Below are 21,967 nucleotides of genomic sequence, written 5' to 3'. Positions count from 1 at the left end.
CAGCCATGGGAGATGTCCCCATGGTAACATGGAAACCCAAGAGGTAGCATTCGACTTTCTGGAGCTTTTTACCCACACATTCTTTACATGTGCCAAATCCATTTTAGTTTTACATATGGCCCTGTTTGAAGTTGCATTGGAAAGCAGGCTTTAAAAAAATGAGAACTCTTTGGGATTAATAAGGAGTGAAGAACATTCTCCCTGTGGGACTCGAAGCTGTAGTTGACTTTCTTCCTCACTGTTCCACCTGCCGCACACTCCCCAAGCACCACTAGCCAAACTCCCGAAATACTACCACTAAAACCTCTAATTTGATTTAATGCAATTTGCACAATTGACCTTTGAAAATTAATTTTGCCATCTCATGAAGAATACTTAACAGGGGCTCCTGTGTTCAGAAAACTGAAGATCTGTTTTCCATTTGGTTATCGTGGATAAGTCTTCCACAGAGTTCCATTTCAAGGCTCGAAATATTTGCAGAAGTATATTTTAATGGAGATGGTATTAGAATTTTAAAGTTATCCGAAATTAAGCTACTCGAAAGTGATAATTTTAAAGAAATGCTAAAGGTTTTTGTATAGAAGCAAATATGTAATCATAAAAGAGAGGTTCTCTTTTGTAATTGTCAACTCTGGTACCTGAAACTATTCATGTAATACCCGTTATGGGATATAAGATTTTACATAAATGTTATGTGTAGAAAAAACAGTATCTTAATCGAACATACTTTCTGTAAACTGGGAGGGCAATACAGAGATTCCGAAATAAATTTCATTTGCTCAATAAGCTATAAGTACACAACCGTTGATTTTCCCATTCCTAAAGAAGCTTTTCTGATAGCTCAGTGGTTCTCAGTCAGACTTGCTGGAGACCTGGGAAGGGATCTGCACAGCAAACTCCCAGTGAGTGCTGCTGCTAGCTATCAGTGGTTTTGGAAGATAATTTTGGGGCTAGAATTCATGCATATTCCTTCCTTGGGAAGATGAAGTGAGGGAGGTGCCCCAGCCTGTCTGTGTAGATAAAGCATCCCTTACTACAAGTCCCTCCAAAGGCATGCCTGATATGTCCTCCTAGCCAAACTTTGCATTTTTATACATAAACGGTCTAAGACAATAGTTTTTGCCTTGGTTTCACTTCCCAAATATGGAATGGAACAAGTGGAATGCATATGATGCTAAATAATAATGCTTTACTGAAAAAACCTTCAGAGCCTTTATTTTTAAAGAGGTGAAAGAAAAAATATTTACCAGAAAAAAAATATTGCTATGGCAATGTGTTCCCCCACAATTTTTGGCCTGAGGGCCCTTTTAAATATAGATTGAATGGGAGGAGACGGGGGCATGAAGCAGATGGTCCATGCCCAATCCGGGCTTCCTGATGAGGATTCCGGGTCATTTTTCCCACTCACAGTGGGTTTCTCCTGGCTGTCGTCCCGAGATGGCTGGACTCACAAGAATTAGAGAAGGTGCTTCAGCGTCCACCCGGTCGTCTCCTCACAGTGAGAGCAGGTGCCCTTCTCTCAGGACACAGACTAGTAGATGACAGCTACGTGCATGACTGCCTCATCTGCTGGACCCTGAGGCCCCTGAGAGCCGGGGCTCTGTCCTGCGCCCTCCACCTTCAGAACCTGGCTGCATTCACAGGAGCTTCACACAGGCTTGCAGAATGAATGCTTCTTCAGGTCGAAGTGCCTTAAGAAGCATTCATTCAGCAAGCCTGTTCCAAAAAGCGTGGAGTGCCAAATCGAAGAGGGCCTTTTGAGGACCCACGTTTATTTTTAGGCTATGTTTCCTTAATCTTTCCTGTGCTCTTTTGTGTATGACAATTACACAAATACAGCTGATCAGACACCACCCTGGAATAGTGAAGTGGTGACAGATGCTTCTTTTCAGGTGGTAATACGTGGTGCAGATTCCCAGGAGGGAAGAAGCCTAGTGTTCTCCCAGGCTTCCCCCTTTAACTCCGTCGGGAGCCCGGCTCATTGCCCACATTCTTCTCAGGAGCTCACGTCCAGACTTGGTACCAGAAGCGCTGGCGTGATTGCACCACATCCTTCCAGCTGTGCAGCGCCTGAGCGTCCCCTTCAGGTGACACAGGTCACACTGTGAAAATGGGGCACACTTTCCTTAGCTTCCCTTCTGCCTGGAGTCAAGAGACGCGTGGGAAGCTGGCCACATGTCCCGTTCCCTATTTTCCTGACCTCAGTCCCTTCAGACTGGATTGTTCACCTTTCATCCTTTTTGATGTTGTTCTGTCTCTGCTCTTTTTATGATAAAAGTGATCTTTTTTTTTTGTTACCTACTAAACCATTTTCTTTTTCATGCCAAACATTTCTTTGAGAGGTTTCATGTTGATTGTTTTGATTGAGCTGAAATTCACACAACATAAATTACCCAATTTAAGGTGGCATTCCCAACGTTGTGCAACCAATACCTAATCTAGTTTTAGAGAATTTTTCAGCATCCCTGAAGGAAACTGTGTACCTAGTCAGCAGCTACTCTCCATTCCCCACCCAGTCCCCTTCCCCCAACTACTGGCAACCCCCAATCTGCTTTCCATCCCTATGGGTTTAGTTATTCTGGATATTTGATGTAAATGAAATCATACACCATGAGGTCTTTTGCCCAGATTTTGTTCACTTACCATGTTTTCGAGGTTTCTCTGTATGGTAGCATGAATTGTCACCTTACTCCATGTTAAGGCTGAATAATTTTCTGTTGTATGGATATACCACATGTTGTTTATTCATCCTGTGATGAACATTTGTGTTTCCACCTTGAGGTTGCTAGGAAAATGCTGTTATGAAATGGGTGTACATGTATCTGTTTCAGTACCTGTTTTCAATTCTTTTGGAAATGTACACAGGAGTAGAACCACTGTGTATGTTTAACTTCTTGAGGAATTGCCACGCTGAGTTCCACGGCAGCTGAGCCATCTGCAGACTGTTTTGTTTTGTTTGTTACATACCTGTGCTCTCAGCATCTGCTTTTACTAACTCCCCTCGATGACACCTCTTCCTCCTCCATGGGTCTCCCCTGTCCCTGCCCGTCCCTGATGATGTCTGTCCCTCCTCCATGGGTCTCCCTTTGCAGTTTGGTAGATCACTTCAAGAATCCTCAGTGCGTGTTCTAAAGCAAAGATACAGAACCCTGATAGTTTAGGACCAGCTTTGCATCCATACTCATGGAGTGGTTTGGATACCAAAGTGAAGTCCCAAAATTTTGAAAACAAACTTTTCTCCATCACAACGATTAGTCTGTTGTTGTAATCCAGTTAACTTATTTGCATCGACTGCCCTATTTTGTCCATAGATTATTTCTTAAATGAGCATGTCTCATGCTGTTCTAGGCAGCCTTTAATGGGATGGAAACAGAAGGCTCTTAGAAACCAGAATATTTGTGACTCTCATCGTTCTTCTTCTCTGTCCATAGGTATCGTTCTTCCTCTTCATCATCTTCGTGGTGTACACCATGCTGCCCTTCAACATGCGAGACGCCATCATTGCCAGTGTGCTCACCTCCTCCTCCCACACCATCGTGCTTAGCGTCTGCCTGTCTGCAACGCCGGGAGGCAAGGAGCACCTGGTCTGGCAGGTAGGTGCACCTCACATCCTCAGAGAATAACTTTCCACATCCCACCAGGGGTTGAGGCAGGTGCTGCTGGCCCATTCAGGGTGTGTGTAGTGTGGTACCTGCAGCTGTTCTCTTTCTGCCCCTTGAGGCTGACCCGCTACAACGCTGAGGAGCCAGCCACACTCTACTGCCATTGGTGGGATCCACAGTCACTTAGCAATTAGCAACCGCAAAAGTAATGGTAGCAGGAAACTTGGATGTGACAAATCTGTTTTGCGATTGCTGAATGGTGGTATAATTTTGATGATCAAAAGGTGTTCTTATATGTTATAATTCAGCACTCATTTTTATAGTGAAGTAACTTATACGATTAATTTCATAGTTTGTTCCCACCTTCGCTCTACCTTGACATTCAAAACCGTCTTTACAAAGGTAAAAATTTTCTTCATTTTAACATTTTCTATCAGGTCTATGAGCATTAAAAGATATAGTAATTCTTTAACATGCTACAACAATAAATTTTGCCTTACTAATAAATAGCATTTCAATGAAGCCATTCTATTTAGTTAAAAGCATTTTAAAAGCTGTCTGATTTCTCATGATGTACACCTACAAACATGAGGGTGATTTGGAGCTATTCCTAATGTTCTCTGTTTTACCTATTAAAAGCACGTTTAATTTGCTCTGTGGGGATCAATTGCAACAAATGCAGCCATGGCATAAAATGCAGTGGGACTGAGAAAATCGCAGTTGTGACAGCACTGTGCCATTCTAAAGGAACTTTAGGCATAGGTCACCTAAGCCCTGCTGGGTCTGAGAAAGCAGTTTTTCGTTCACTTGATGTGCTATTTCATTTGGAAACTTGAGGTGGAAGTGAAGGCGTACTCTTGGGTCTATAGTAGTCTCTCTCATTTGGAAAGCTTTCTGGGGATCCCTTTTTTCAGTGCTCATCTGCTACTGCTTATAACATCGCATTCATTAAGAGTAGCCAGGAAAACCTGCATTCATTAAGCATCCTTTGTCCACACTGACTGTAGAGGCAGTGGCCTCTAATTTTACACAGTGGGCTAGCGTTTCACCCCGGCTCATTTGGATATGACTAAGAAGTGCCCACTCCCAGGAAGAGGAGGAAGGCCATATGGCTCCCCTCTGCATTGCCTTTGACACATGCTAGGAACCTGCACCACCTGAGACACAGACAGAGGTCAGCCAGTAACCAATCCAATGAGAGAATGAAAGTGGATGTTTTATGTTTATTTAAATTTTTTTTTTTTTCCTTGAGACGGTGTCTCGCTCTGTCTCCCAGGCTGGAGTGCAGTGGCGCGATCTCGGCTCACTGAAAGCTCTGCCTCCCAGGTTAATGCCATTCTCCTGCCTCAGCCTCCCCAGCAGCTGGGACCACAGGCGCCGCCACCACACCCAGCTAATTTTTTGTATTTTTAGTAGAGACGGGGTTTCACCGTGTTAGCCAGGATGGTCTCAATCTCCTGACCTCGTGATCCGCCCACCTTGGCCTCCCAGAGTGCTGGGATTACAGGTGTGAACAACCGCGCCTGGCCAATTTTAAAATATTTAAATGACAAATAAAGGTGGTATGTATTCAAGGTGTGCAACATTATGACTTGCTAGATGTATGCATTGTGTAATGGTTGTCACATTCATATTAATGAACACATCTATCACCACCCACGCTGTACATTACATCCCCAGCACTTATTCATCGTATCACAGAAAGCCTGCAGCCGTTAACCAACTTTTCCCCGTTTCCCCCAACCCCTAGCCCCTGGAAACTACCCTTCTGCTCAAAAGAACAATCCAGCCTTGCCTGGGATGAAGTGCAAGAAACACCCCTGTGTATATCATCTCTACCCCAGCCTTCGCTTCCTGTTTCTGCACTTCAGAGCCTCTCCTGAGGATGTCTGCGGGGCATTTCTCCTTTCTTCTCTAAATTCCACTCTTCCATCTTCTCATTTATTTGAGCTGTTAAGCTCAACATTAGGTGTTCACATATGGGTCAGGGTGGTGGGCGTATTTTTGCAGTAGAAATGAGAAAACAATTTGCTCAGCTACTTTACATGCTGAAAATAACTGGGAAATCCCTTCTCATATGAGCAGTCAGACACTCAAATAGGCCGTGGCTCACAGCACTTTCACCATTTGAGGTACCCTGGAACACATCCCTTGAACACTTTGTACTTATCCTTTCTGCTCCTTCAGGAATAAGTGAAGTGTCTGCTGGTGCAGATGTAATAGGACAAAAAATATTTCAGAAGTTTTAATACCTGTCGGTAAGCATCAAATAGGGTTAAAACAAAAAAGGGAAAAGGAAGTGCTGCATGAAGAACTTTATGTATTGCAGGTCACTGAATACTGTATTCTTTACTGAGCTGGGTTTTTTTTTTTTTTTTTTTTAATTTTATTTTCCTGCATTGGTTAAAAAAAAAAAGTGGGAAAGATAGAATCTTAAATTTTTATTTACTCAGTTTCAAAAACTGACAAAGAAAAATACATCTTATCAGCAAACAGCCAGAGATGGGGTAATTCTAGAATAGCACAAAGAATAAAAATGCTTCACTCCATAGTATTTTATAAAGGAACAACACCCAAAATAACAGAATAACATGAAGTCCATTTCCCATTTTCTCAGAAACAATTTCACAGTAATTCCAAGAGCTGGGAAAGGTGGAACATGCGAACAGATTTGAAATGGGAGGTTTGTAGGTAAACATCGCAGTAATGAAGAAAGGAGCTTTCAGTACCCTTGGCCACTGCTGGAAATATAACTTAAAAATACCACTGCTTTGAGGTTCCAGAAAAACACTTTATTGAATCTTTTTATGCATGGTATATATAAATTAGAATGTTACAAATTTGGTGGTTGCACTGCTGCAGTGTAATTGTTGAAGGTAACACTATTTGTAAAATAAAGGATACTGTCCTGATATGAAGAAAGAGGTTGCCCACAAACGATAGTCAGTATCACCCTGCCTTCTAAGCCGTCAAAGGAGGAGTGCATTTTGTTTAGCACAGATCCATATTAAGAAGTTTTTGTTTCATTTTATTTCTTTGAACATTGGCAATCCACTGATAGCACGTAGAACTTATCTCTTAATCAAAATATTCACTTAAGACAAATCCATATTCTCCTTCCCTGCTGCATAATAGGGTTCACTGTTCTCAGGAAATTCATTTTTACCAGTATTTGCCTTGAAGTAGAAGGCACTCTCAGACTATGATATATCACCTAATTAAGGAAATTTAATTAATAACTGAAAATTATGGATGGTATTCCTTAACACATTTTCAACCTGAAGTGTAATCACTAATATATTTTGTAACTTTTATTTTGAAACAATAACAGACTTACCAATAAGTTGCAAATGGAGTATAGAGAATTATTTTTTTTTTGCTAAGCCATTTAGAGGTAAGTTGCCAATCTGATGCCCCATCACCCCAAATGCTTCAGTGTATATTTCCGACAGTACCATTCTCCTACATAACCACAAGACACCTGCCAACGATGGGAAGTTCACATTGCTCAGTCACTGCCATCTGATGCATGGACCCTATTTAAGTTCCTTCAGCTTTCCCAACAACGTCTTTCGTCACAAAAGGACCTAGCTCAGACGCATGGCATGACACATGGCAATGTGTTCTCCAGTCTCCTTGATCTTCTACAGGATGGAACAATTATTTAATGGTTCTTTGGCCCTATGATCCTAACACTTTTGAAGACTGCAGGACCGTTATTTTGTAATATGTCTTTCAACCTGAGTTTGTCCGATGCTTCCTCATGAATAGATTCCGGTTCTGCATCTTTGGCAAGAATCACAGAGCGATGGTGGGTGTGTCTTCCCGGAGCACAATCAAGGCTGTATGGCTTCTCTTTGTCTCCTTATCTATGGTGTTCACTTGTATGATGGCTCTGTCCATCCAACTCTTTCACGTAGAAATTACTCTTTTCCTCTTTATAATTAAGACATATTTTGTGGAAAGGCACTTCGAAACTAGACATATGTCTTGTTTCAATTTATTTGTTTATTAATATCTATACAGTCTTGTATTTTCCTATTTTATTAAATTGATTATATGCCATTAGCATCACTATTTTATTTATTTATTTATTATTTATTTATTTAGAGATGGAGTCTCGCTCTGTTGCCCAGGCTGGAGTGCAGTGGCGTAATCTCGGCTTGCTGCGACCTCCGCCGCCCAGGTTCAGGCAATTCTCCTGTCTCAGTCTCCTGAGTAGCTGGGACTACAGGCACACACTGCCATGCCCGGCTAATTTCTTTTTTGTATTTTAGTGGAGGCGGGGTTTCATCATGTTGCCCAGGCTGGTCTCGAACTCCTAAGCTCAGGCAATCTGCCAGCCTTGGCCTCCCAAAGTGCTAGGATTACAGGGATGAGCCACTGCACCCGGCCACCATCGCTATTTATTTTGATGCCTACATTGTCTCTGATTTGTCCAGTGGGCACCTCTTCAAGCTGGCCTCGGTGTCCTCTTGACACATTCCCACTATCCTTGGAGCCCTTTCTTGCTTTCTAGTGGAACAAGATCTTTCTGGCTGATCTTATTCCTTCCTGCCCCAGGCCTAAAATCAGCCCTGATTTTAGGGTGCTGATTCTGATGAAAGAATCAGGAGTCCTGAATTTTTTTTTTTTTCTTCAGTAAACAGCATTTACAGACATGATCTAGGCATTAGGTCTTGGGTGTCACTATACCAAGGTGAGGCCCACACGCATTTACGTCCACATTACAGATGTGTGTGTGTATGTGTGTGTGTGTGTGTATACTAATAGGACTTCACAAGGACATTTCCATTTCCAAGCAACCACAGGTTTCACTCCAGTTTTTGCCCTTTCAACTGTAGCTCCTTTGACTAACAGTAAAAAATATCTAGCTTCCATGATTTATGATAGATTTCCTTTATCGGACCAATTCGTGTCTGTAACCAGCCTCCTATTTCTACTGCCATCCCCTCCTCACGTACAGATGCCTCCTCCCTTGGTTCCTGCTCCAATCCCTGTACCCAGCTTGTCCCCTGCAAGCATGTCTGCCTCCTTTGCCCGGGCTCTGACACCCCACACATGTGTGGGTCCCCTCCCCTGTCCCAGCTCTGATACCCAATGCGTGTGTGGCTGCCCCTCACCTGGGTGTCCTCTCCCCTGTCCCAGCTCTGACACCCATGCGTGTGGGGCTGCCCTGCACCTAGGTGTCACCTCCTCTGCTCAGGTTCTGTCCCCCTGTGGTTGGGTTTCCCATTCTGGATGCACCTCACACCCAACTTTGTCATCTTTGGATGAATTTGGCCTCCCACATCCACTGCTGGTGCAGATGCTTCCTTACAGGTCCTTGTCTGATGGTTTTAGGCCTGAATCATTCTGGAAGGAAGGAGAAGGACAAGAAGAAAAGAGAAGGCTGGGAAGGGAAGCAGGTGGTAAAATTGGTTCACAAGTACAAAAATGCAGGTAGAGAGAAGTATAAGTTCTAGTGTTTGATAAATGGTAGGGAAATTATAGTTTACAACAATTCATTATACATTTCAAAATAGTTAGAAGACAAGAATTGTTCCCAACACAAAGGAAGGATAAAGGTTTGAGGTGAGGGCTACCTTAAGTACCCTGATTTGATCATTACACCTTGTAAACAAGTATCAAAATATCATATATACCCCCAAAATATGTACAACTATTATATATCAATAAAGAAGAGAAAAAGAAGGGAGAAAAGGTAGGACCAGAAAGAGAAGTAACACATTTTGAACACAGCAATTATTAATGAAAGAGCAAGAGATATTTTTCAGTCACTCTCCGATTTATTTCATACTGTTTTCTGCAAATTTTTTAAATAATTGTTTTCTCTTTGTTATCTTAACTGAATTTCAAAGAAACATTTTTCTGGAGTCTGGGATTATGAAGATATACTGGAATCCCTTAGTGATGGAGGGAAGACAATATTTAATTATGAGAAAACTTCAAGAAAAACAGTTTTATATTATCCATGTAAGAAGAATATATCATTTCTACATGATACATTTAGCATACAAACCAAAAGCCCTTAGTAATTCATGATTAACTAGAAAATAAAAATTGTACTTATATCATAGGATAACATGCATTTGACTGTAAGTTCCATGATAGCAGCAAGGAGTCTTTTTTGCTTACCGTCATATCAAGGCAAAGGGAAATTGAGACTAGGTAAAGAAGACGTGAAACCCTCCTCTCCACCCACCTCAGCTGTGGCGGCTGCCTCCTGCCTGGGCCCCAGGGGTGGTGGCAGTGGTGCGGCCCTCAGAGGATATCAGAGGCTGGGATCATGCCTTCCAGCCAGGCTCAGTGGGTCCAAAGGTCAGGAGCCTCGGTCCAGCATGAAGCTTGTGCTTGTTTAGTGCTTATTTCGTCGTATATATACATCGTGCCTGTTCTTCATTTGCTGTACTTTTGTAGGTTAGTATCACTGTTGGCATAATAATGAGCCAACCCCCAGGAATTTCCATATATTCCTATTTATACATCATGATTGCACTTTGTATGTGAAACTCACTTTTCTTATATTTTGATTTCCTTGGTATTCATAGCACGTTCTGAATTTTCGTTTCATGTATCTTTTATTTTCCCTTGAGAGAGAGAGCAATTTGAATATAGATTTACTTAAGCAAGCCAGTTATGTGAGAATCCATATTTATTAAAGAAGCAAAGCTAAGGGGTGCTTATTGATTTTATAACAGGATTACTTATATGTTAGAGAAATTGTATAGGATTCTTTTACACTGTGGATGCTCTAATAGATTTAAGTTTTGATACAATTTGAAAAATTTTAGATTGCACCTAATACAACGAATCATCTATGCCAAGTGTGTAATCAATAGCAATGTGGATTTGTTACATAATTGAGTCTTTTTAAGTATAATTCAGGAAGTGTATATTGGAGTCTGGAATTAAATTACATTTAGGATCTAATCTGAGAAGCTCAAAGGAAAAACAGCAGGTTACCAGCTGCCCGGTTTCTGGCTGTGGGAGAGACTCATTGTTAGGAATTTGGATCTCTGTTCTCACTGCTTTGTCTTCAGGGTATTAATTTTTTTTCACAGGAGAAGAGAAAGGTGACCGTATCATTGTCCATTTTGTGTAGCATGAAACTATTGATTGAGTAGAATCCATCTCTTAGGTTTAGCAAGCTATGGCTTACCTGTTCCAAAGGCATTAAAATTGGAAGGAATGGGAGTAAGGATCAGGAGGAACTAAAAATAGGAGCGTGCCTAATGTGACTAAATCCTAAAAGAAATCTAAATGCATTTCTCATCCCTGCTTTCTCTTCTCCTCCCTGGTCCCTTCCCAGGCCTGACAGCTATACCTAAGTAGAGTTTTGGTAGGGCCAGTGAACAAAACACCAGCAGTAACATGTAATGCAGGACATCAGACTTTAAAAATGCACTGGCAATTTCTAGAACAAAAATACAGGAAAATTAAAGACATAGAACTTTCATGTTGGTAACTAACAATTTGACCGTAACGGTAGAATGAGACTTAGGTTCATTTTCAGCATTTTGGAGCTGTTCTGTGGAGGGCATTGAGGGAACGGAGGTACAGGGAAGCCCTATCGTAACATGAATTTCTCTTGGAGATTTGATCAAAGGAGCACAAAAAAGAATTTCTTTAAAAATGAAAAGTGACAGCCATCCATTAACTGTCTCTGTCCTCTTCTTGATTCCGTCACCTGTACCCTGTATTCTGCTTATTCTAAGCGATGGGTTTATGTTGAATATGATACTTTACTATAAATTGATTAAATGTTGGCTAGAGGTATCACTCACTAATGCTTCACTTGGCATCTTGGCAGTGATTTTCCTCTTAATTTCACCAATCTTTGCATCTTTGGTCCATTACTTACAAAGATAACGAGGTCCTGCTCATTCCAAATGTTTATTTTTTAGGGAGGGGGTAGTTTGTGAAAGATACTAATTCTAGGCATCTATTAAACCACCAGTAATCACTCTTTGAAACCCCGTAAGACAATGAGAAAATCAGCATCCCCCATGCGAGTCACACAGGACAGACTCCTCCTGTGTTCTTGCAGCACAGAATGATGAATCTGCTAAGTTATATGAACTGAAGAGAATCATAGATCTGCAGCTTGACTTTAACAAGAGCATTGCTCTGGTTCTAAGAGATTCTCTTTAGAGAGTAAGGAGAAACCCAGTGAGCTGATGCCGTGGAAGGAGGATGTACACATCATCACTTGGAGACAGTCCAGGGAGAGACAGAGCTGGGCTGATCCTAGTTATCTGTAAAACAGAAATGATTATCATGGCCTCTTCCTGGGGCAGCAGGGATGAGGAAATGAGGGATAAATGAAAAGGACTTAAGTGGGCCAGGTGCATAGTTAGTGCTCAGAAGCATCAGGTATTAAAAATAATAACTACTTGATGGTAGACCACAACATTATCATATTTTCAGGGTGAAACAAGCTGGGCAGGCTGGAAGCAGAAGGAGGGGATGTGCTTTCTGTTTTTGCAGCAATAATCGGAGCATGCTTTCTTTGAGAATAATGTGCATCAATTTTTACCTCTCCTAGGAGATGAGAGATCCCAATGGCCAGACTCTGGGCTAGTTATTTTTGAGACCCCTCTCAGCATCTCGTGAATGTCTGGATATGGAAGCAAGTGTGGGAGGGTGGGAAGAGCAAGCATTTTGGCCTCGGGCAGAATCTGGGTTGGCTTCTGCTTCTCCTACTTCACTGCTGTGTGCAGTGAACATGGAGGTAGATGTCCCAGGTCCCCCCTCAAGGAATCCTTGGCTTCCTGGCCATTGGGAGTGTTGTCTGCAGCTGACTTTCAGCCATCAGCTTCTTTGGGGAATGCTTGAAAACACCTGCCAGCCCGAGGTTGTGCCCTTGTGAGGGTGGCCCACATCCATGACTGATAGCGTCAGGGGTATAAACTCCTTCCATGTTGGTCAAGTGCAGGCAATTCCGATAGTCGTTTCCGTTCCAGGGTGTCTGTGAGTTTCCCAGTTGTTGGGCTTGCATAGCAGGTTAGCTTCTCCCTGTGCCCAGCACCACTTCTGTCTTTCCCCACGGGAACTGGTCCTGAGGGTACTCCCTAATAAACACTGAACCCCGTTTCAGAATCTGCTTCCTGGAGAACCCAAGCTGCAACACTGCATGAGCTTAGCCTAATTCTTTAGCTTGCTCAGTTTTCGAATCTGTAAAATGGCAGCAGCAATGGCCAACCTCCTTGTTTGGTTTCTGGCCTTGGTGCTGATCATATGTGATGACCTGGAAGAAGAACCTGGAATCAAGCTAATCTGGTGCTTAGCCATCAAGGAGTAGTAGGCAGCAGCAGCAGTAATGTATTTTGCTAAATTTGCATAATTTTAGATAAGCTTTTAGACACTGGGTGTAAAAATGCTTTGGGAAATATGTTCATAATCAAAACCCAAATGACCTGTGAATTCAGTAAGGCAAGAGTTGGATCATACATGTGTAACACCCTCAGAGTCCAAGTCTGGTTCTGACTGACTGCTTTGTGGTGAATCCTACTTAGACTCAAGGCACTCAACTTCATTCTAGCAAGGTACTAGAAGCCTACACTACACTGATGAGTGCAGTTAGAAAGTTCTGCTAATGCCTGAGAGTCTGAGCTCCTGAAGGTTAATGGAATAGCAGGCTTTGAAAACCCTTGAGACACAGTTCCTCAAATTACTCCTTGGCATAAATAAGAGGGAGAAATACAAGAGTAGGCATATAGAGAGCTGGTTGTCTTAGATTATCATGCCACTGTTTGTCTAGAGTGTTTTGTTTCTTGGAGAAGCCCACTTCTGTTACCCAGACAACCTGGAGGGCTGCCCTTTTCCTCTAACTCTGACCAGCTTCATGGTACCTTGATAACATGGAGCTGACCATGCTCCATCTAAGTTTTGTATCTTGAAGATATGCACTTCTACAGCTTCGTGCCTTTGAATCTCTCCTACCACAGTCCAGATGAGAAACAGTGTTGGTTTCCAAGGGCTGCTGTAACAAATTACTACAAACTTGGATGCTTGAAACAACAAAGATTTACAAATGCTGACATTTGTTATCTCACAGAAATCAAAACCAAGGTATTGGCGTAGGTGGTTCCCTCTGGAGGTTGTGAGGGAGACTGCGTTTATGCCTTTCTCGTAGCTTCTGGTGGCAGCTGGCAGTCCTCGGCATGCCTTTGCCTCAGTCTCCATAGGTCCCATCTCTGCCCCTGTCTTCACATGGCCTCTTCTCTTTGGTGCTGCATTTTCCTTTCCTCTGTCTCTTATAAGGACACGATTCATTGTATTTAGGGGCCACTCTAAATCTAAGATGATCTCCTTGAAGCATACTTAATTACTTCTGCAAAGACCTTATTCCAAAAGAGTCATATTTTGAGGTTTCCAGTGAACATAACTTTTGAGCGAGTCTACTTTTCACCCCAACACAGATACCAACACCCACAGTTGGACTGTGCTTGTACTTCTTTGCCTCCATGGGTTATTGCAGACTGTTCCATGTATTCTTGAAGGCCAGAGAGTCTGTGGGATTTCCGTTCTCTTGTCTGCTCAGGCATTGCTAAGCTCTGTAGTGCACAACATATGAAGATAGCTTCTTCGTCAGTATTTATGGTAACATAGGAAAATAAAGCAAAACTACAAAAATTCAGAGTGAAGAAACATATGGGAATTTCACCCTTGTTGAAACAAAACTATCATCCATAGAGCAAACAGAGAAAGCGTTCTTGCCGGATGGTTGCAGATAGGTAAGGCAACTGAACTTCTATTCTTAATACTCCTTGCCTATTTTACAAACAGGTGATATGTTCACATTAAAGAGAAAGAGACAGAGTTTCATAGGATTTTTGGTGCATACGCTTTTCCTCTAGCCACTTATGAGTTCTCTCATTGTTTGTAGTTTTTCATTTGATCCCCTTAGGTTTTCCAGGTAAGTAGTCACACATCATTTTCAAGTAGATTTCCACTTTACATGTTTTAAAACTTTCTTCTCTTTCCAACTGCTTTGCATTGTTCCTCCAGGAAGAAGAGTTATCAAGGCAGTCATAGTAGACACATTTGTCTAATTTTTTGTTTAGTAGGATTAATGTTTTCCCTTTAAGCTATCTCCTGGCTTTTGGGTTAACTTAAATAAATTTTATAGTATGAAGGAAGTAGCCATTGGTTCTTATTTAGAGACTCTTTCGTTTTTGGAGTTTTTTTTAAGTGTAAATCTAGAGCTGTGTCAAAAGACTTTTCATAACAAATCATTCGTGGACAAGACTGTATGATTTCTCTCCTTTTGTAATGTGGAACAGTTCGTGGATTTTCAGAATTCTCCTCAATAGGTCATGTTGTATTTTTCTTTAATTTGTGGCTTGGTCCTTTTGATCAATAACTCATTATGGATTTTGTGTATATCTCAATAATAATAATAACAAACCCTTATGCAGCACTGGCCATGGGTCAGAGATGATTCTGAGTGCTTTATTCATGAGCTTCTTTAATCTCAGATGTTTTTATATATACATATATATGTGTATATATATATAAACATTTGATATATATACACACATATAAACGTTTGATATCTACATATATAAACATATATGTATATACACACATATAAACATATATGTATATACACACTATATTAAATATTGTTTTCTATTTTTCCTGTGAAAATATTTCTGTTTAGACTTACTTTCACTTCAGGATGTTGTTTTTGTCAAAAATATTTTCTTATACATGCAGTCTCTTTCATTCAAGGTTTAAACTGTATTTCATAAAGTTGAGTAATCTCTTCTCAATGGTAAATCCCTCTGTATTTGTGCTTGCTTTTGCCTGGTTAGTTTCTTATTTTGGAGATTTGCTCTTTCTCCATTGAATCATGATTCATCTGGCTGATGATTTGTTTGTTTTACTTTATTGCTCCAAGAAATGAATTTTGGATATATTTATTATTTTTATTGTTTTGCCATTTTTATCCTGATTTTTTAATTAATGTTTTCATTTTGGTTCTCTTTTGTTCTGTATTTCTAGCATCTAAGGTTAGATGCTTAATGCACATTTTTTTCTCCCCCATTTATTTACGTAAGTATTGAGGCTATACATTTTTCTTCAAAAATGGCTCTCCCTCTGATGTGCTCATTGTCATTATTTTCTATATATTTTGCTAATTTGGTTGGGATTCACTTTTGACATCAAGAAACCTGTATTTTGTTTTCACGAAATAGGAGATTTATTTTCTGTTTTAATTATTAATTTTAGTTCTACTGCATTAAGATTAGAAATTGTCTATGCCCTTTCTTTTTTGTAAATGTGTTCTTATAATATGAACTCCATGTTGGTACTACCATTGCTGCTTATTTTCGCCATCAGCACCAGAACTTACTGAGCATTCATTGTGCGTAAATCCCCATATCATATGGTGCTCATCAGTCCTAGTGGTTCCCATAGCCAATGGAAATGCTGACTGTGGGGTCTTTGTGCTGCTGAGATAGACTGTCTCCTACAAATATTCCTGAATAATGTTATGTTCTCTGGAGTCCAGCCTTCCGAGTCTCCTGAATCCAGCAGGGAATCCTGCCAGCATTCATACCATTGTCAACTCATTGACTTGGCTTTTCCACCTCTGGGCAGGCCCCTCACTTTGGACAAGCACATCTCTGCTCCCTGCTGACACCTGCCTTCTAATCTGTGTTCTTTTCTCATGTCTTTTCTTGGCTTCTACTCCTAGGCACTGCTAGCTTTTGGTAGCCATCATACCCATGTTGGTGGCTGAGGTTTCTGTCAATTATGTAATGTTGTTGGAAACATAAGTTGCACGTGTGTTTCTCATTCTCTTTGGTGTCCTGGATAATTCCCAGGTATAGAAGAGGAAATGTCTTTGTGTGTCTAACTGGAAATGGTTTGTCTTTAGTTTCTTATTTTTGGGATTTGCTCTTTCTCCATTGATTCATGATTCATCTGGCTGATGATTTGTTTGCTCCAAGAAATGAATTTTGGATATATTTATTATTTGTATTGTTTTACCCTTTTTATCTTGATTTTTAAATTAATGTTTTCATTAGTTAAATGACCTTTTCTTTAATTTCTTAAATATTTACTTTTTATCCACATCCGAACCTAAAACTCTAGAATGAGATATTAAACATAAGATGAGAAAGGGATGAAGAAAAGCAAAGATAAAGTGAGTGAGCAGAATTTTATCATAATTTAAGATACTCTTCTAAGATCTCTAGCTATTGGCTGGTTTATCTGGTTTAGTAGAAGTTTAGCAGGTTTGAGTCTCAGCGTTGTTTAAAGGGCTCATGCAACTCAACCTGATGTTCTAATCCCTGGGCATTCCTGCTTTCTCTTCCTCTTTTGTATTGCATCTGCCAGAAAACAGACCTGTTTCTGGGCAGACGAGAAGCAGAGCTAAGGCGGTGGCGGTGTCAGTGTCCCTGGACTTAAGTAGCCAGTGGTAAATCACTGATCACAAGATACAGGTTGATGTGGTGGGGGCCTCCCCCTGTTATGTTCCTGCTGTAACCTGCTCTTGGTTATTATTAGTTTCTACAGGACCCCTGGTATCATAGTCATATCATATTTCACCCTGCTTATTTCTATGTCTTTCCCACCTCTCCTTCTGTTGCACATTCCCAGTGCCTTGAGGTGAGCTTCTGAGATCTTTGGCAGAAATCACAGCTTTGTTTTTGTTTGTTTGTTTGTTTTGGAGATGGAGTTTTGCTCTTGTCACCCAGGCTAGAGTGCAATGGTGCAATCACGGCTCACTGCAACCTCCGCCTCTTGGGTTCAAGTGATTCTCCTGCCTCAGCCTCCTGAGTAGCGGGGATTATAGGCACCTGTCACCATGCCCAGCTAATTTTTTTGTATTATTAATAGAGATGGCGTTTCACCATGTTGGCCAGGCTGGTCTTGAACTCCTGACCTCAGGTGATCCACCTGCCTTGGCCTCCCAAAGTGACCAAAGCTTTATAACAGTTTTATTTGCACTGAGTGCACATAGTATTAAATGGATACATGCTTGACTACATCTAGAATGCTTGAATGAATGAGCACTCTAATGCATGACAAGCCTCCAGGTGTCTTCAGAATCACCCAACCAGGGGAATAATGGGCAGTTCTTTTCTGTTGCACTCACCATCTCCAAGCATAGCAGCTAAATGTAAAGTAGCTGAGTTAGTGGCATCCTTTAAAGGTAATCATGAAAAATGACCATGCCTCCGGCATCCTCAAACTTTGATGTTATTCTCTTGTCTTCTTCAAGACGAGTCAGATCCATACATGGATTTACATCTCTTTCTGAGCTCTTCACATTCATAATATTATAGAGGGATCAGAGGAAGGGTACGAAGGTGATTGAGGCACTAGGAAATCGGATATACAAAGAGAGTTTCAAAGATCTGGGATTTCTTGTCACTGGCAGAAAAATGAGCTAAGTTTGAACTGTTGCTAGTGATATTAACCTGACCCACAGAAAGCATCAAGGCTGGGGTGTGATTCTAAGCAGCCCCCGCAATGTTTGTCTGTGGAGCAATAGAGATCACCTAACTTTAGCTATTTAACTAGTCAGAGAAGGTCACTATTTTAATTTCCTATTAATATAGAAGAAAAGGCATTTTCAAAAATACTATAGGAGACGCTGAGGGCATTAATTGGAAGTAAACTGTCTTACACCTAGCTCAGGAATTTTTGTCAGTGCAGTACTTTACTGCTCCAAGCTGTGGCTTATAAAACTCTGATTTAAGGCTTATTAACAGGTTGAAGACTGTGTTTCTTGATTTAGTACAAAGGAGCTTCTCTGAGGCAAAGCTGAGCTTTCTTCTGGCCAATCCTCCAGACTTTCCCGGTTGAAGATTATCCAGACCCTTATGGGGTGGAAGTCCTATATTGCAGACACTGGGGTGCCCCCAGTGGAATACATTTCCACCCTCAGACCAGTCGTGTAGGGCAGATTTGCCATTGCAGTACTGGAGATGACAGGCGTTTAGACAGGGGTGGATGGATCCCAGCTGAGAACAAGAGGCGACTTGAAAGCCCTCACCTGTGCAGGTGGAGTGCACCACTCATCACTGTCACCCCCCCCCCCCCCCCCCCCCGCAAATCCCCCAGAGTTAGTTCAGGAACAATGGAGTCAGTTGATTCTCATCTTGATTGATTGCCTCCCTTGAAGAACTTTCTCAGATGACTTTAGGAACTGGGATCTTATCCATGCAATACCTCAATATATCATTGCAAATTAGTTTCCCAACATTTTTAGTTCTTTTTCTTGCTTGATCTTCTGTATATCAAAGCCCATTCTAGATTTTTGACTCAACTGGAGTTTACCTTTACCTACTCATCTAGCAGTGATTTGTTAATTTTTGTGAAGTTTTGGTCAGGAATAGTTTTTTCTTTCTTTTTTTTTTGAGAGTTTTATTTTCCTATTTACATATTTATTTTATTATACTTTAAGTTCTGGTGTACATGTGCAGAATGTGCAGTTTTGTTACAGGAAACCATCATTCTCAGCAAACTGTCACAAGAACAGAAAACCAAACACTGCATGTTCTCACTCATAAGTGGGAGTTGAACAAGGAGAACACATGGACACAGGGAGGGGAACATCACACACTGGGGCCTGTCAGGAAGTGAGGGGCTAGGGGAGGGATAGCATTAGGAGAAATACCTAATGTAGGTGATGGGTTGATGGGTGCAGGAATAGTTTTTTTCTTATAAATAAGGTTTCACATTGATCTAACATATTTAGAGTAAAAATTGTCATTTCTAAACAAAATTTGTCTTAATCTATAAATCACAGTTATTTACTTAATTCTGTATCCTATGGAAATAAAAGATTTTGTGGGTTTTGATTAAAAGTCTACGTGAGTGTGTAGAAATTTTATTCTGGTTTTAGATTCTTATAGGAAATCTTACAAACTCTTTGGAACTTACATTTTGAATCAATTTAAAATTCTCATTTCTTATTTACTATGTTTTAAAATCTAATATTCATAACATGTGCAAAGTAAAAACATTTCCGTTTAGTTGCAGGACTTTTGATTTGTATACATTTAAAATTCGTTTTTATTCTTGGCTCCAGGTTTCAATACGTGTTTGTCTTAAGTGTTAGAAAACTCATTGTCTCCACTTCAATGTCCCATAAGCTTTCAAATTAAGCCTTTCCCAAGCTCGACTCAGTATTTTCCTGCTCAAGGGTCCTCCATCTCTTTAGATGGCGCCACCATCCTCTGGACTTCCCAGCCTTTCAATTGAGACCCACTTGTGGCCTCCTCCATCACACTCACCCTTCCATCTTGTTAGGAACCAGAGTTTGTTTATTGCACATTCTTTGCTCTCCTCCCAAGTCACCTTCTGCTTTTCATCCTCTGTCCCTGCCCTGGATCAGAAATACATCACTTACTGCCTGGGGAGCTGCAGGAACCCCCAGTTTCATCCTTTGCTTTCCAGGTGCTCATTCTAAAACTTAAGTCTGCCTTTATAATCCTTAATAGCTTTTCAGTACCTGCAGAACAAAGTAGTCCACATCTCTTGGCGCAGCGTGCAGGGCCCTGTAGGACATGGCTCTGCGGCCTCCACAGCCTGGTTCCTCCCTTCCCTCACATGGATTCTGAGCTTTGCAGATGCTGGGCTCCTCACAGGTCCCTGATTGTGCTTGGCCATTCCTCTCTTTGCTGTTTTTAATTCTGTTCTGTCTCCATCTGGGGCATGCCAGCACTGTCACCTGGCCAGTGCCTAGGTGTCACCCACAGAAAGTCCTTGATAACCCACAAGCCCACCCCAGGAGGTCACGTTTGAGCTCTCAGAGCAGTCATAATTCTCCTTTCACCTGAGTAACACTGGACTCTCTTTCCTGACTCGATCTACCCTGGGAGCTCTGTGATAGAAGGAACTTTGTCTTTGATCTCGGGCACATAGCAGATACTGCTTACTGGTCAGACATAATATACAATATTTTTTGTTGACTCTCCCAGAACTAAAATACGTGTTTCCCTTTTTCAAAGATAGCATGATGCATAATAGAAACAGCTTTAATTTTGGAGTCAGGAAGCCTTGAGCTCCAATCCCGGTTCTGCATGAATTGGTTGTATGAATTTTAGTAAGTGATTTAGCTTCCCTGGCCATCTGTTTACTTATCTGTAAAAGAGAACCAATAATGGAATATGACTGAGGATTAGGGATTGGAAGTATGTAATTCCCAGCTGAATGCTTGGCCATGTTAAGTGTCCAATAAGCAGGGGCTATTTATTAGGTTATGGCTGTCTTTCTCTCCGGCTTATTTTTTGTTTATTTTTCGGTAACAACACATCATCAGCCTCTAAGGGAAAGATATTTAAATAGGATAAAACATTTAAGTTTTCTCATTTAAACTTTTAACATTTTCAATGTTAATACATTTAAACATCAAGCAAGATACCCATAATGGTTTTCTAGAACAGCTAATTGATAAATCATATAAACCTTAGTGGGAAGAAATGCAACTTTATGTCAATTAGATCAACAGTTAAATGTACGAAACTGCAGAAACCATTATGTAGCATGAAAAGCGAGCAGAAAAAGTAGTTTCACTAGTTTTCAAAACAAATTTCTTGAATATAAATTTCTTTTTTTTTGTTTTTTGAGGCAGAATCTCACTGTCACCCAGGCTGGAGTGCAGTGGCACGATCTCAGCTCACTGCAAACACTGCCTCCCAGGTTCAAGCAATTCTCTTGCCTCAGCCTCCCGAGTAGCTGGGACTACAGCATGTCACCATACCCAGCTAATTTTGTATTTTTAGTAGAGACGAGGTTTCTCCATGTTGGCCAGGCTGATCTCGAACTCCTGACCTCAGGTGATCCTCCCACCTCGGTCTCCCAAAGTGGTGGGATTACTGGTGTGAGCTACTGCACTTGGCCTCTTGAGTATAAATTTTAGCTGTGTTATATTTTTACAAATCAGATTACAGTTTTGATAAATCTGTCTCTTGTTAATTAAGATAATTCATTACACTGATGTCAATTGCAAGTTCATTGATCTATCCAGCAGACACATTTTAAGCAACTGCTATATTCCAGTACTTTTTAAAGGGCTACCAAAATGCATGGGATTAAAAACACAAATAAAACCTCATGCACCTTAGCATCTACTAGGAAACCTGTGTTCTTAACCTCCAGAAATGTGGATTCATTACAGTTTGCAGACAGTAATTGCTTCCTTTATAATAGAATTGTTCACTAAGTAATTAACCATACTCAAGTCATGCATACTATACCAGATTCTGCATTTAGAACCAAGAGGGTGCCTTCAAATAGCATCGGGTCTTTCCAATCATCTTTCCAATCACTCAACTATGAAGTTGTCAATAGATATTTTGAGTGAGATGATGAGCAGCAATACAAGACTTGAA

General features: G+C 41.0%; 1 protein-coding gene across 1 annotated transcript in view; it reads left to right on the top strand.

Annotated features, from left to right (window-relative positions):
* The window catches only part of ADCY2 (adenylate cyclase 2), a 426,522-nt gene that overhangs the window by 116,355 nt on the left and 288,200 nt on the right, over window positions 1-21,967 (top strand). The window contains exon 3 of the mRNA XM_007961181.3: window positions 3,432-3,593. Coding sequence (XP_007959372.3) covers window positions 3,432-3,593 — 162 coding nt within the window. The remainder of the gene's footprint in view (window positions 1-3,431; window positions 3,594-21,967) is intronic.

The sequence above is a fragment of the Chlorocebus sabaeus genome, chromosome 4 (genome assembly GCF_047675955.1).
Source record: "Chlorocebus sabaeus isolate Y175 chromosome 4, mChlSab1.0.hap1, whole genome shotgun sequence".
NCBI lineage: Eukaryota > Metazoa > Chordata > Mammalia > Primates > Cercopithecidae > Chlorocebus > Chlorocebus sabaeus.
Note: the sequence above shows the minus strand (reverse complement) of the source record. Positions and strands in the feature narration are given on the sequence as shown.